At 34.8% G+C, this 15,425-nt stretch overlaps 3 protein-coding genes and 1 long non-coding RNA gene across 10 annotated transcripts in view; 1 reads left to right on the forward strand and 3 right to left on the reverse strand.

Annotated features, from left to right (window-relative positions):
- Positions 1–1,090: 1,090 nt before the first annotated feature.
- LOC149927172 (uncharacterized) lies at positions 1,091–9,159 on the reverse strand. 4 transcript variants are annotated; one of them, XM_090158785.1, is made up of 3 exons: positions 8,944–9,157; positions 8,650–8,878; positions 1,091–1,116 (listed from the first exon to the last, which is right to left on the reverse strand). In XM_090158785.1, exons 1-3 carry the CDS (start codon positions 9,042–9,044, stop codon positions 1,099–1,101), a joined length of 348 nt encoding a protein of 115 aa, XP_090014911.1. In that variant the 5' UTR covers positions 9,045–9,157; the 3' UTR covers positions 1,091–1,098. The 4 variants fall into 4 exon arrangements, with proteins under 4 accessions (XP_090014911.1, XP_090014910.1, XP_090014909.1 ...); XM_090158784.1 differs by lacking the exon at positions 1,091–1,116 and adding an exon at positions 7,716–7,854 and having other exon boundaries at positions 8,944–9,159; XM_090158786.1 differs by lacking the exon at positions 1,091–1,116 and adding an exon at positions 8,001–8,063.
- An 893-nt stretch (positions 9,160–10,052) lies between these two features.
- Positions 10,053–13,423, forward strand: LOC149927173 (uncharacterized). 2 transcript variants are annotated; one of them, XM_090158781.1, is made up of 10 exons: positions 10,053–10,529; positions 10,625–10,715; positions 10,778–11,025; positions 11,091–11,266; positions 11,329–11,372; positions 11,435–11,570; positions 11,636–11,799; positions 11,869–12,001; positions 12,053–12,314; positions 13,223–13,423. In XM_090158781.1, the coding sequence occupies exons 2-10, from the start codon at positions 10,664–10,666 to the stop codon at positions 13,364–13,366; spliced, it is 1,359 nt and encodes a 452-aa protein (XP_090014907.1). In that variant the 5' UTR covers positions 10,053–10,529; positions 10,625–10,663; the 3' UTR covers positions 13,367–13,423. The 2 variants fall into 2 exon arrangements, with proteins under 2 accessions (XP_090014907.1, XP_090014908.1); XM_090158782.1 differs by having other exon boundaries at positions 11,438–11,570.
- LOC149927174 (uncharacterized) lies at positions 12,280–12,877 on the reverse strand. Its single transcript, XR_016473884.1, has 3 exons — positions 12,722–12,877; positions 12,542–12,637; positions 12,280–12,441 (listed from the first exon to the last, which is right to left on the reverse strand). It is a non-coding gene; the product is annotated as an uncharacterized LOC149927174 (long non-coding RNA).
- The window catches only part of Atx-1 (Ataxin 1), a 43,536-nt gene continuing 41,530 nt past the window's right edge, over positions 13,420–15,425 (reverse strand). For all 3 annotated transcript variants that reach the window (XM_090158779.1, XM_090158780.1, XM_090158778.1), the window contains exon 4: positions 13,420–15,387. In XM_090158779.1, coding sequence (XP_090014905.1) covers positions 14,959–15,387 — 429 coding nt within the window. In that variant the 3' untranslated portion in view covers positions 13,420–14,958. The remainder of the gene's footprint in view (positions 15,388–15,425) is intronic.

Here is a 15,425-nt window from a genome sequence, read left to right on the forward strand (position 1 = left end):
ATCAAAGGGAGGTTTTAATAATAATCCAACTGTTGCGCCGCGTAAATCCTCGTACAAGAGCACATTTATGGCAAAACTTGAAGCATCTGTTTGTGCAAATGTACTAGCTCTCGATGATACAGCCATACCAGAGGTTTGTAAAATATTCATCAATTTTTTAAACTCCGAAACAAGCGTGTTTCTGATTTAAGTGATTTGGAAGATGAAACTGAGTTGGATTTTTATTTTGATGGTTCCAATCTCTTGAGAGATAACATCATTCATTATGTGGGAGGATTTGTGGTAAAAAAGCTACGTAAATTCCTCAAATGTGATACATGCAAGGCAGTTATAGAAGGAAACACTATATAATAGCAGTTTCCAAGATTATTGCTTAACATCAAAAGGGTTAATACTCTTACGTGACTCGGGTGGGTTAATTTATCTATCAAAGAGTGTAGTCACAATCCTTCAGATTACTGAAAAGTGTATTAGAAGCTTAAACCTTGAACATCACAGTTCTTCAAATAAGGGCTTTACGTTAAAAATTGAGTTGCTGTTAGAAGATGTCTCAATCATATGAGACACTTTTCCCTGAATTGAATGATTACCTGCATGTTTGATCAAGAGATAAGCTGGAACCATCATTTAAATTCCCTCGTCAAGAGAGTTATTATCTTTTACACAGACTTAAGGCAACAATTTGAATGAGAGAATGTAAGGAAACAATTTATCAAATTTATATTATATTTTATATTCAGAATTCTCATTTTGTTTTATTTAAAAGAACATTTTATTTATTATTCAATCGATTTGAGGTTTTTTTCCACGATTGTACACACTTTGTTCGTTGTATTTCGGGCACTGAGCATGAGAGAAAGTAAGACTATTTTTATAATATATGATTTTTCAAGAAATAGACGGCGCCACAGGTCGAATGATAAAGTTTTGTTGTCATTTTAGAGCAGACGGCACATTCGTATTTTTCAAAACTTGTTTCGCAAAATACCGAAATCCGAAGTCCTGATATTCCCAACTCAATGATCTAGCCATGTACACAGATTTTTCTGAAGACATCGACTTACATTTTGTAATCAATGATCAATTCAATGACGGATGTTATAATAGAAAGAACACCTTTTAAAAAAATATAGTAATAAAGTTTTAGAGCTGTACTTTTTCTTTCTTAAGTTTTAAGTATATGGATTTTTGTACAAAAAAATAAGGGCCCCCACAGGTATTTTTTCTTATCGCTGCCGCTAATTCAGGGTTAAATATATCCGCGAAACAAGTTGGTTTTATTAGTTAATACGTTACAAAACGTTCTTTGCACACCAAATAAAGATAAAAGATGAGTGTGTGGCCGTGAATTCACGGAGGGAAATGATCAAGCAAAATGTTTTTTGAAAACTCATCCAGATGTGTCAACTACCCATATCCATATTCCTACCACATATTAGCTGTATTTCGTTAACATTTGCTGTTAGCCTGAAATTTGTTTGAATAAAAAACAAAAAAATTGTCGGCTTATGTTTAAACCATGTACGAGAGTCAAACAGTAAAATACTCTTTTATTTATAATAATATATATATTTACCAAAGATAACAAAGCATGGCAACTAATAACTATCTCTAAAAGAGATAATAGTAAAGATTCGACTGGTTAGGTCGGAGTCCGTAACCAGTGTAAGTCGCCAAATTGAAATTTCCCTCGCAGGGACTTAAAATTTCCCTTTTTGACCAAAATATTTACTAGTTTCTTTGTTAGCCTTCAGAAAGTGATATTTAATACATAGCGCCTTCTAGGTAACCAATATTAAATTATAATTTATATATTTATAATTTACTATTTATCTTAATACATTTCATTGCTTTATATGTAATAGAATAATTAGCTGAAAAAAAGTACGTTATTACACAAAATAACGATTTTTTTTACTTTTCCCCATTAGTTTAATCAACAGAGTTAGATGACTAGAAACTAGAAATTATTAGATTAATTATAATTGGTTATATAATTTCTCACAGTCACCATTCCGAGGAGCAGACGAGTCCTCGATCATAAAACGAAAAAGTGGAAAGCAAAATTGCAGGGGTGCCAGGTTAATAGAAAACATTAAGCTTTCTTGCGAAAATTACTCTCTTTTAATATTTTCATAAAATTAAATCAATAGGCGCTTAAATAAAACATCTTCCCAGAAATTGGCAAGAAGTAATATTTCCGACAGCCAGGACTCATAAGTTATTATTTATATAGTGCTTGTTGAAATATTAGAAAGCTGGAAACTTTCTCGAACGTAACATCGGTTTTTTGCTAAGCCTTAACATGCCAAAAAGGTTACCTGGTTAAAAGGAACCACTTGTTGCATACCGTACCGCAAAAGTAATATGTTTAGTTTCAAATGAATGAGTTTTCATCTTTTTTCAAAAGATAATTTTATACAAAATGAATTAACTCTGCCTCCATGGGAAGCTGTAAAATTGCCCGGTATTATAAAAATATTACATATAATTTTATTTATTTATACCATAAGAGGATGATAATGATAATAATATTATTTTCTTGTTCTTAGTTTTAGTAACATTATATATTTTACCTTAAAATATCTTATCGAAAATTAACATTAGTATGTTCCTTATACACGTGAGCCGACGCGTTTCTTACCTGACGCAAAATTCTCATGAGGGCAAAAACGCGTCTCCAATTGGCTTAAATATGACTTTTTGGCTAGCCATTCTAACCGTTTAACCAAAGATAATTTTATTTATTTATACCATAAGAGGATGATAATGATAATAATATTATTTTCTTGTTCTTAGTTTTAGTAACATTATATATTTTACCTTAAAATATCTTATCGAAAATTAACATTAGTATGTTCCTTATACACGTGAGCCGACGCGTTTCTTACCTGACGCAAAATTCTCATGAGGGCAAAAACGCGTCTCCAATTGGCTTAAATATGACTTTTTGGCTAGCCATTCTAACCGTTTAACCAAAGATAATTTAAACTTCGTACCCTAGATTCGAAATCACTCTCTCGCGCGTTGCCGATAGCGTTTACCCACTTCCCGCCGGAACTCAGAAAAAATTCGCTCCAATGGTGGCGCACTACTGCCATCTAGGGATAGAAACTAATTTTTTTTTGGAAGTTGCGGTGCGTAATTTGACGCGTTTTGCGTTCAACTCGAAGTTTTAAAACATGATGGACCACAATTATAGCACTAAAAAAGTTTCAAATCGAAAGAAAAAACCTAGACTTACTAAAGGTGAGTAATATAATCTTACAAGCGATTCAAGCATAATTTGACTAAACTTAATAGTTCATTCAATTTCATTTACCATTTTAATAGGGTTCGTGTTTAACATCGACATTCTTAAGGAATATTTGCCTGAAATTTTAGAAATTCTTCAAGATTGGCATCATTACCGAAAGAAGATATTCAAGCACCAGAATTACCATTTGTTAAAGTAAGTTTTTATTGGAAATATATGATTTACAATTAAGCGTGTTTCTATAAATACTCTTGTTTTAAATAAAACAAATCTAGGCCTAAATATGGCGCCTTACCGCAACCGATGGAGCCCGATTTTTCTGAGGTCACGTGCCGGAAGAGGGTAAACGCTTCGTAACAAAACCGTGAATGGGAAAGCTCTCAGTATTCGAATCTAGGGTACGAAGTTTAAATTATCTTTGGTTTAACCGACCGACCGGAAATAGCTCCTTCCCAGATGAATTTGGAGAGGGGAGTAAAAACCGAGTATCTTTTATTGAAGCGTCCATTATTTTAAATATTGTGATTATTTAGATTAGTAACTTCACTTTAAAATCACCCTACGTGGAATTTCCCTAGATTTCGCAAATTTTTAGCCTGATTTCCCTTTTCCCTTTTTGGATTTTTAGGGGTAAAAATTTCCTTAGATCTGGGAAATTTCCCTCGACTTAATAATAATAATAATAATAATAATAATAATAAGCTAGGCTAATACCCAAGGCACCACCTTCGGCCTAAGTCATCAAGCGACTTTTGAAGCCTTTAATTCAGGTGGCCGGGTTACAATGCGTAGGAGGGTGGTGGCAAGCCCTGCATGCCACGCAAGCCAACAGCTCCCTACACTAACTATTACCGTTAACCTCGACAAGTTTTTATGGAAGGGGAAACCGAAGAGCTCGGGGGAAAACCCCTTACCATCACTGTGTCCCGACGTCCCTTATATAGCGGGCCACTCGGATGACGCTACCTAATTGGCTGGAGAAGAAAGCCCGCCAAGAAATCTTGCCAGGAATTTTTAACACACAGGCCCGGTCTGATTTAAAGACCCCCCCTATCTATATATTTTAATTTTGAAATGTCCGATTTTAAAGAATTTTCTTGACTATAGTTAAAATTTTAAAATTATGACACTAATATGTTAATTTAAACGTTTTCTTAGGAAAGATAAAATTTTCTGCCCTCGCAATTTAATCAAAGAATGGTACTCTTCGATTAGAGCTTTTACCAAATTCGTCAACCACTAAATTAGGGTTTTCTTTTAAACAATTCGACAAATCCCGATTAAAGGGAATATAACCTGCAAAGCAATCTTTATGGAAGACCCCTTCAATTTTTAAAATTTCCCTGTACAGTGGCGCCAAACATTTCGAAAGCCCAAGGCAAGAGCGGGCAAAGTTGCAAACGTTGGTGTTCCACACCAAATACCTGAGGTTATATTCCCTTTAATGGACAACGTAGCCCGATTTGAAAGTCTAAATTATCCCATAGTTATTTCTATTCTTTTCAGGGAACTGAAACTTCTTTCTGAGATGGTGTTTGCGACAGGTATGCATTGAACAACCTTGTAGTACTTAACAAGGTCAGGGAAGTCATCTTCCATGGGCATTAAATAGTGGAAGCAGTCGCTTACGCTGTTAAATTTTTTGGGGATAATTAGATTTCTCGCAATATTAATTTGACTTTTTAAGGAATCAAGGTCGAAATGAAACCTATCGTATGTGTCACAATGTGTTAGGATATCGATTTCGTTTAGGAATTTCTCAGAGTTAGGGTCAGACGCCATGATACCATTATATAGACCAGAGTTTTCTAATAGCCGGATTTTCATTTCAGAAATAAATTTGTCTATTAATTCGAAATAGGTGGACCTCATCTGGTCTATTAGGGTTTTTGCTTCAGTTTCCCTGGTCCCCGTTGTAATTGTTACCACACTATATATGTTTTAATCTCCTGTTAGGGATAATTTTACGTTTACGTAAAGCTAATGGTTCGCTGTTACGGTCAGGTACTTCAATAAGCCGATTCCGCGATTTTAGTAGCTTCTTCCCATATAGAATCAAAGCGTTCGGAGTTTCTACAATCTTCTAAGGTCTTGACAGTAGCTTGGCAAATGGCAATGGCTTCCGTAAAAATAACTTTGGAACTTTGTAAATATTCCGAAAGGGAATTTGTTACGCCTAATACTTCGTCTAATGCAACGACTAATATTAAGTTGTTAAAGTTATGTAATTGGGATATAGATGTATAACAGAAATGTTAAAAAAATATTCTTGTTTCTTCACTGATTTTTATGGTCTGGACTCGAAACATTACCAAAGAAAGGGTTTTTTTTTGGGTGCCATTTTCCCCTGGATTTACTTACAGCCAGGGCCGTGCAGAGGGGGGGGGGGGGAATCCCCGGGGCCCGGATAAAAAGGGCCCACGAGGGGGGGGGGGCGTAGTTGTAGGGCCCACCGAAGAAGCTCAGAAATACCAGAGGTTATATTCCCTTTAACTAATTTACTCGCACACCACAAAGTTAATAACCTGCACTCATTTCATACCCTTAGATTTTCAGACTATCTCACCAAAGATAACATAAAACTTCGTACCCTAGATTCGAATTCTGAGAGCTTTTCGATTGCGGTTTTCTAGGTGGGGGTTCAGTCTTGTAAATAGCACAGGTCTGCAGAACAAAATCCTGTTTATTAATAACTACTCAGATCAGCTTATTAATTGAAAAACTAGGGGTTACAGAATAACTCCGCCCAAAAAAACCGCGCTAGAGGTTAAAACCGTTTCTAGTTCAAGCGCGCGCTGCCCGCGGATTTTAGGGCGGAGTTATACTGAAACCGATTAAATCATGGCCCAAGCGATGCCTTTTGTTCAATGTTCTTGACGACACTGATAGGTTTAACTTTGAATTTGAAAATTCGATTCTATAAGACTCTAATAGCAATGCGTAGGATTGTGGTGGTCAGCCCTTCATGTCACGCGAGCCAACAGCTTCCTACACTCACTATTACAGTTAACCGCAACAAATTTTTATGGAATGAGAAACCGAAGAACTCGGGGGGAAAACCCTTAAACCAGTGGGGGAGAGAACTTGCAAACTCAACGCAGAAGGTGTGGTTCCGAGTTTTCACCCAGTGCCACAAGCTAGGGTAGAACCCGGATCCTCCTGCTGCGAGGCGAAAGTGCTAGCCACTCCGTCACCGTAATGCCAAGGGCAGTGGCGGATACATATGGGGGGCACCAAGCGCGGTTAACGGCAAGGGGTGGGTGCGCCCCCGCCACCCGCGTATCCATCTACACATGTGACTTGATGATTTGTTATTACACCTATAGCTCGATGTTTTTTAGCACCCCCCTTGAGTTTTTTCTATATCCGCCATTTGAAAGATAAAAAAATTGTCGATTCTCATAGTGACGCGTTATAGGTTCTTGTACGCTTTTATTTCCCTGATTGTGATTTCAGCGAATAGATAAGATGACTGAAGCTGAAAATCAAAAAAGAAAAATAGCTTATAAATGAACTTTGTAATGATGACGAGATTGAAGAAGATTTAATTAGACCATCCTTCAAAATTTTACTATCCTTTAATGTAACATTTACATACTCCATCGCCAAAAATTTCACCATGTGCTTTGCGCATGTGCTCGAAAAAGAATGCACTTCCTATCAGATTGCCATCGGATGATCGGATCCATGGAAGCATGACGTCAAATTGGAAAACCCCGTACAACACCTTTTTTTCATCCGAGCCTTTATTTGAGTTGTTGAACGCACCCAACACTTGTGAGGTAACTTTGGTTTTTGAGCAATAGATGTTTCTATAAATTAAGGTGGCCTTCTAGTTTAAATGTATCTACTACGACGTCACTTCGTTAACTTTGGTAATATTACGAGCGCGCGCTTAAGGCGAGAGAAACCTCGGATTTTCACGTGCGCATGCAAACCGCGCGTGTAACATAAAAACATGTTCGGCAAGCGTAGCTGAATTTATAGAAAGACCTATTGACCGAAGGTTGCTCTTTTTCCGTTGCCAGGTCCTATTACGGCCAACTTTGCAACTTTGATGACGCTTTATTGCGCGAACAACGCGTCATCAAAGTTGGCCGTAGTCTTATCTATAGTTGATTAACATGGTAACTATGGAACTAATTTTTTCGGAGTTCCGGTAAACGCTAATAAACTACGCGCGGCGCAAAGATTTAGAATCTAGGGTATACATAAAATAAATTCATGTTCTCACCTGGGAGAACATATAGAACGGACCTCCCAGTTCTCATTAAATGCAAAGTCCAGTCAGTCCTTCAAGATAACTAATCTCTGTGTTAATACCTTCACAAAACGCAAACTTATTCACTTAATTTTTTCTCCACTTGAATTTCCTTGTACTGGAAGATTACACTAACAAAGTTCCTCTCTTTCTTAATTCAGTACTTGTGTACACTTACTGTCCTGGAATAGATACACCTTTTGTCATTTTTTTCTTCAATAACAATATGTGTTCTTATAACTGTTGGTACTTTATTTTTTAGTAGATATTTATTTTGATATACTCAATATGCTTCTACTTCTTTAGATGCCTGTGCACAAGCTAGTGATGACAATACCTAGAGAAATAGCCCAGGGGAGTTTAAAATGAAATATTTATTAATATTTAAGTAGTGTTCAAGCTAAAATTTACATGTGTATTACACTTTGCTATTTGTGAGAAAATGATCACAATGCACTGGACTTATTTTATCACTATGATGAACTGCTTGACATTGTGGAAGTAAGGTTTTGAATTTATTTAAACCCATTTGAGTTATTTTTGTTCCTGAAACATTCAACCAAGTGAGCTTCTTAAGATATGATGCTATAAAAGTTAATGCTGAATCATGAAACGGAAGCAGTCTCAGGCAGAGTTCTCTTAATGCCAATAGGGGTGTATCTTTTAAAGAAAACAGTTCATATTCATCCATTCCTGTATTGGCCACATACAATTTTTCCAAGTTAGGGCAGTTTTCACACAATATTTTAAAGAAGTTTAACATGTTAGTATTTTCTTCAATATTCAAAACCATCAAATTAGGCCCCAAAAAACATGAAGTAAGTAATGCAACCCCAATTCTTGTTAAGTGTTTGCAGGAATCAATATGTAATTCATTTAAATGCGTTAATCGTGTCAAAAATGGAACATCATTATCTTCAATGCGAAAGCAATTTCCAAAATCTATGCGACAAATGTTTGTGCGGAAATGATTCTTGGTAATTTCATCTTCTGGGAGATAATATAAGAACTGGTCCGCGTGAAAAAAGCAACTCCGAAATGAAAGGCTAGTGACACTTTTTGGGATGTCGTCTAAATTGACTAGAGTCATGCAAGTATCTCTTGCAATGAATGCGCCATCAAATACAAGTACCTTCAATGTGGGACATTGCACTCCAATGTGGTGCAATGTGCTGGGTGTGATGCACAATGTCTTCCCAGTTAAACAACTGAGTGCTTTGACATATAACAATTTAGTTCCCACTGGTAAGTGCGGGATTAACTTGTCAAATTGATGATATAAAAGTTCTTTTTCTCTTAAGTCAACTCGTTTCAAATTTTTCAGCACCTCTCTTGAAATATCATACCAGCGTCTGGATACCCTGCAATAGAGAGAAAAGTCAACATTTTCATAATGTTTAGGCCTTTGGTATTTTTCTTCTCTTACTCTCCACTCTTGCATATTTCCCAATACGGAAGGTAACGTAAAATTTTAAGGAGAACAATATCAGGCAAATTGTTGGCGTTAAAATAAATATCGAAATCCATGGTCTGAATTACTTTGACCAGTTGGGAAAATTCCTGTTCGCCTGTTTTTTAGGTCCCTTGTTATAAGTCTGAAAGCACTACACAGACCAAAGAAATATTATATTTTCTTTACCCGTGTCTAAGCCATAGAAATAGAAATGAGACTAGAAGCACTGCCCTTTCCGCCAATCCCAAGGGAAACAGGCGAGCTAGAAGGCTGACATTAGGGTGGAATCGCGATGTACGCGCCATCTGACAAACGCATTAAACATTGTCGCCATGGCTACGACGCGAATTTCGAAGAGGGAAAAAAAGGCGATCCATTGCGCATCACGTCGTGCGCAGCGGTGGTCTTTTCGTGTTTAAATTTTTGCATCTAAAAGCATATCCGCAAAAATGGTTAAAAACTGCGCTTTTTCACATTGTAAAGAGAGATCTGGGAAATAAATAAAATTCTCATTTCATAAGTATGTAATATTATAGTAAATATTTTATAATAATCTCAGAATAAGAGATTTTTTTAGACAAAAATTTCTCTGAGAAATGCTGAATTACTAGGAAAATGGGTTTTAGCGGTAAATCGCGAAAATTGGACTCCATCTTCAATTACATCATATGACTGTGTGTAGTAAACATTTTCTGCCGGATGAAATTTACTTTCAAAATGGAAGGCACCATTTGAAAGCAAATGCGGTACCTACACAAGTAAAAATTACCCTATACATTCTGAAATAAAAAACTAACTGATATATGAATAATTTCTTTATTAAAACAAGAATTTGAAAGAGCTCCCAAAAATATCTATTCCAGAACAAAGCATATTTACATCTTCTAGAGTATGCCAATTTATTGATTTTAGTAATTGTTATTTAGTTTCCCTATTTATCAGAGGTTATTTCAGAAAACTTGCGGAAAAAGTGAACTACCGGAAACCACTCAATTTCACTTGATTAATACTGATGATAGTTTAAAAGACACTGAAACTAAGATTTTGGAATCTCATGTAGGCATATTTTAAACCACACTGAAATAATTAAAATTTAGTTAAACTGTGATGATTTGTGGTATTTCAGACTTACAATGATTGCGCAAAGTTAACGTGTGACTTTAAGGTTGACACGGTAGATATAGTAGATTCTTGAGATTTTTATGATTTTCCTAAAGCTGTTTAAATAGCTTAATATAATGTCAAATAAATAAAAAAAAGTTTTTAATACAATGCCTACGATCGGTTTTATGTTATTCCACGTGACCATATTGACTTATTTAGTTTAAATTGTTTCTATGAGATGGCGCGACTATCGCGATTCCACTCTGATGGCAGCCTTCCAGCTGGTACGTCCCCGCCCAATCCAATCGTGCTTCTGGTCTAATTTCTATTTCTATGGTCTAAGCAGAAACATTGTTTCTATAACTAGTCCTTGGAATTCCGAATTTGGAAACGTTCTTTCTCGATGGTTACGTGAAAAGACGACATTATCGCCGAAATTAATCTTCTCCGAGAAGGTACGAGATTTTAATGCAGACGATATAATTTCAAATAAAAGTAACTTAATAACTTTGTGTCGCTTTGCTGTTTTATAAAATGGATAATCTATCAGTTATCCGTAATATTCTGGATCCAAGAACTGACATAGAGCATGTCGATAGTTACAGAGTCAGTTGAATTTGAATCTGGAGATGGGAAACAAGGTCAGTGTAAAATCATTATTGGTATTAACTACGCTCTCTCTTAACTCAACAATCCTTTACAGGCGTTTCCAATATGATATTACTGAAACAAGATAATGGAACGTTTATTTTGGGCACAAGCACTGTAGATGGAGAACAGTTTTTTTCTATAGAGCCTGGGCAAATTCCAGTCGGAACTTACGATATTGAAACAGCTAACCAAGTTGAATATACCAATTTAGTTTTGGAAGAATCAGCAATAGAGCTAATAGGGCAACCTTCGAATAAACAAAATGTCAAAGGTGGCAATGAGAGCAGAGACAGATTAATTGTAAATCAACCAAAATTACCCATAATTTATCGGTTTAGTGTTAATCTAAAAATACTGTCTTTTAGAATTTAATTAGCAACATAAAATCTAATCTTACAAGTGGATTTAATGATGTTAACAAAAGAATACGCAGAGTGTCCAAACAATGCAATAATTTAGAAAAGACCATTGATGGTATTATCAAGGAGGTCAAAGTCAATGGGCTCACACCCAGAGTTGCGATACCTTTCGGGGAGAAAAAGTCAGTTGAAGGATATAATAGCCCAAAAATTATAAAAATTCTTATAATTACGTATTTATCAGGTCCAGCTCTATCGTTATTGGAGTAGATTCTTCAAACTCAGCCAGTCAGTGATTTTTAATACAATCTTTAAGTGCACTTCCAAATATGTTAATGATATTCTCTTAGTAGTAAATGATTCGAATGATGATCGGACTAAAACAAAACATGACAAATTGCTTGGATTACAAGCCCATCCAAATGGATTTTGGTTAGGAGATCCGAAGAATGAAGAAAAAAGGATTCGTTGCCCCATAAAAGAAATGTTAGATAAAAAATTGCCAAGCAATGAAACTTTTAATGTAATTTTAACCAATATTAATTTTTTAGAGATCTAAAACATCTAAATGCCAGTTGCACAACGCCGGAGAAAATGGCATTATCTCTCTTGGATTATTTATTTGATAGAGAAACTCAAGCAAATTCTAATATATCGGGAACTAGCAAACATGGGAAAAAACAACTGGATCCGCTTAAAATATATGGCATTCGATGTATATATATTTATACTGGTAAATACTTTAAAACATAAGCAACATGTACTGATGAATTTTAATGCTTAGGTCATTTGGAATACCTCTTTCAAATTACAAATAAAGATTGGCATCGTATTAAACAAAATATAGATTCAAAGTGCAGAACTTCCTTTATGCGGAAAATGAAAGGGATGCCGTTAAAAGTCAAAGCGTTCAAATCGTAAGTTCAAGTAGGGCAGTTTTAAAAATTGCTAAATTGTACTATTTTTAGGAATATGCAAATAACTAAAAATAATGAAGATGGAGAAGCCTTAAAATTTATCCTAGCAAAACCTAAAAACAATGAAATTTCCTTGTATGAAGATGTATCTTTAAATAATGAAGCCAAATCAGATGGTAAAATTTTCACAGTTGAAAATCTGAAACAAGAAATTGTTCAATATACGACTAAAAATACTGTGCCAATATCCATTCATACGGCTGATGGTTTGACATTTTCCTTACCAGCTGAAACAGTAGAGCAAAATTCACAGGTAATACTATATAATATTCATGGTGATCATGTCTCCTATGTCTTCCCTATAATTATCCTATATTCGTGGCATTTTCTGTCATTTACCCATTGCTATTATATCTTTTGATATGCATGACAATCAAAATCTATAAAGTTAAAAAGCATTTCAAAAATATTCACTTCAGTTATTGTGTAGCACAGATTAAAGCTAAAGAATTTTCCACGGTATTAGAAATCTTCACTCACTCGGTCAATTATTAAATCAAATTCCCTGGATTTTTACCAGAACTAAATGAACCGTAGTTATCAGACTGCTATATTGGCCATGTTAGAGACGTTTTCCTTATTGAAATATAGCGCGTAAAATTTTAAAGGATACTTTAAACTAAGTGGCTATGGAGCCTAAGTTTTACTATCACCACCTACCGTCTCTCGGAGAAAACAGCTAAGCACCATACTGATGTTACCTATTGTTAGGCTTAAGTTACATTTCAATGGGTAAGATAACAAGTGATATTGAAATGATGCCTGTCTTTACATAATTTCAAAACGGTCGTCACAATGTTTTAGTGCTTAAATCCCAGAATTATATACAGCGTTTACATAAGAAATATAAATTATATACAGTATTTACATAAGGCATATAGTACCCACAATTGTCTAGTGCAATTTATCTTGGGAGTAGATGGGGCTGTACATCAGCTTCATTTGGACTAGATTTCCAAAAGGAAAATGCCTCCCAGTTTTCAGATCAATTCCAATAATTTCGGTTTATTTACTTCTGTTTTTACTTAATTACTATTTGAAACCTGTATTTTCCAAAAAAATCTCACCAATAAATTGACTACAAATTTTCTATAAGATTTAAGTATTTTGCAGGCACCATGAATATTAAACCAGGTGATTTCTTACCATTTTCTATCATAGATAATACAAGTTCATACTGAAGGGAATTATGAGATAATTCATAGCACTGTAGGAGGAGAGTTTTCCCAATTTCACCTTGAAAATGCCCAAATTTTGGAGCAGTTTGAAAATGAAGTTGAACGGGAAGTTGTAGTTGGTAGCTAATAACCGTGAAAATATATTTTTTGTTTGTTAAATAAAATTTGCGAAAGTTTGGAAAAATTGAAAGCTGTTTAATAATTTTGTTATAGCTGCTTTATTTATAGTCTAACTAAGAGTATCCTGACAGAACCAATAGTTCCTGTCTGGTGAATCTTAAATCTACTATATAGGCAGTAGTTTTTTCTTCAAAACAATGATAATACACTGTTCGTTTTGGTACAACTAGTTTTAACGGTACCGGGAGGGGTGTCACAAAGATACTTTTGTTTTAAAAACTATTACAAACAAATAATCAACACTTACTTCGTAACACGGTTATAATAATGCGCGATGACGTTTTTAATTTAATTTTTTGTTCCTAAATTATTTTTTGGTCGTCTTCCAAAACTTTTTCATGTGCGCGGTTTTTTTGAGCTTTTATGCGATCCCTCGTTAACAAAAATAGAGATCCGGATGTATTATAAAATAATAATGATATATAGCAAGCTCAGGGTTTTAGTTTCCATTGAAAGTGGAACTATCTTTGTACAAAATATACATTTGATTCACTCTAAACATCGCGGTTATTTTAATTTGAAGCTGTTAACATCGTATTAACGTTTTATTTCTAGGGGTTGTTTATGATCTAACGCGTTTACCAACTATTTAGACATGTTTCTTCCAAAATTAAACCTAATTTCTTCTCTGTTAATGTTATATAATACTGAACTCTTTCATTTTATTTCTTTTAAATGAATATGTTCGTTTTAAACGTTTTATGTACAATCTGATACAGTTACGTAGAATAAGTGAACTTTTAAGGGAAACTAAAAATATATCACATCTACAGTTGTTTATAACAGGCCCATTTAAATTTACTGGGTTTATCTTGCCCTCGTTAATTAGTGGCTTTGGGCCACTGAAACTTTTCTTATTTATAGTTTAAGAAAAATAAAGTTATTTCTAAATTTTAGTATAATTTAAAACTTTGCTCTGGTTTAAATTTTGACAAACGTAATTTTTACTCGTGCTATAAGTTCAACAGTTGTTATATTAATTTCAATTATGCAACAACAAAGTGAAGCTTTTCACGCCTTATTTCACGAACATTTCGTAATTCTTCTTGTATATAAAACGTAACTTTTTTTAAGCCATGTACATTCTGTATCCCATAAAAATAGAAACTTCACTCTACAGATGTCTAGTGTCCTAGTAGAAAAAGCGTAATATATGGCCTTGTTTCAGACAAGACACTTACAAAAAGGTTTTTGCAGGGTTGACAATTTAAATACAAAACTCGCGTATAACTATTTGTGCACAAAACAAATTTGCTAATCGTAATACTCCTGGCAGAAGGAGAGAAGGAGAAATGCGTAATTCTAAAATAGTGTTTGTATTTTGTATCCTGGAATGTACATTCGACAGTCATGTACGTCGTAAATGAAATTTCAAATGCTTAAGAGTAAAAATAATAGAAAACCGCAAAAAGATGACTATCAGAATCAATTTCTTTTTTAAGAATTTTTCTTAAGAAATTGGCGAGTGACGCGCTTAAAATATCTCTCGCTATATTCTTCAATCGGAGTTTTAATAAAAAGGAAGATGAAAGTTACAAGCTAAGTCTTATTTGAAGGCATTTGATCCAAATTTAAATTGGCAGGAGCGGAGGAACGACGTTTTCTAGATCCGGCGACACATTTATCCTTGTCTCCTTCAGAGTTTGATGATGATAAGGTTACTGGAAGTTCCTCCTTTGGCATTATGGATGAACTTTTGGGTCTTGCGCTTGATGAATCTAATACTTCTTTGTCAACAACACTTTTAATCGGTTCAGTAACTGTTATGGACACTGAGGTTGAGGCGGGTGACCCCTGCCTTTTAGAACCCCTATTGAGGTTCTTGTGAGTTAGTGAAACACAAACGTCCCCGATTTTAAGTTTCTGGCACATTAATCCATACTGTTGTAAGGAACGTTCTGGCGAACAAGAGGACCAGCCTCTACTGAATACAAAAAAGGGATGTTCCAAGGGTGTTTCCACTGAAACCTATGATAAATAATGATTGCGGTATTAGTTTTTTCTAA

The sequence above is a fragment of the Leiobunum rupestre genome, chromosome 9 (genome assembly GCF_980474605.1).
Source record: "Leiobunum rupestre chromosome 9, qqLeiRupe1.1.hap1, whole genome shotgun sequence".
Lineage (NCBI taxonomy): Eukaryota > Metazoa > Arthropoda > Arachnida > Opiliones > Sclerosomatidae > Leiobunum > Leiobunum rupestre.

Excerpts from the sequence above, each read along its gene's own strand:
- LOC149927173 (XM_090158781.1), top strand. The coding sequence starts at position 10,664 with ATGTCGATAGTTACAGAGTCAGTTGAATTTGAATCTGGAGATGGGAAA. Across the intron at positions 11,800-11,868 it reads TAAAATATATGGCATTCGAT|GTCATTTGGAATACCTCTTT; the intron begins GTATATATATTT and ends TTTAATGCTTAG. Across the intron at positions 12,002-12,052 it reads AAAGTCAAAGCGTTCAAATC|GAATATGCAAATAACTAAAA; the intron begins GTAAGTTCAAGT and ends TACTATTTTTAG.
- LOC149927172 (XM_090158783.1), bottom strand. The coding sequence starts at position 9,044 with ATGGATTTCGATATTTATTTTAACGCCAACAATTTGCCTGATATTGTT. Across the intron at positions 8,879-8,943 it reads GAAATATGCAAGAGTGGAGA|GGTATCCAGACGCTGGTATG; the intron begins GTAAGAGAAGAA and ends TCTCTATTGCAG.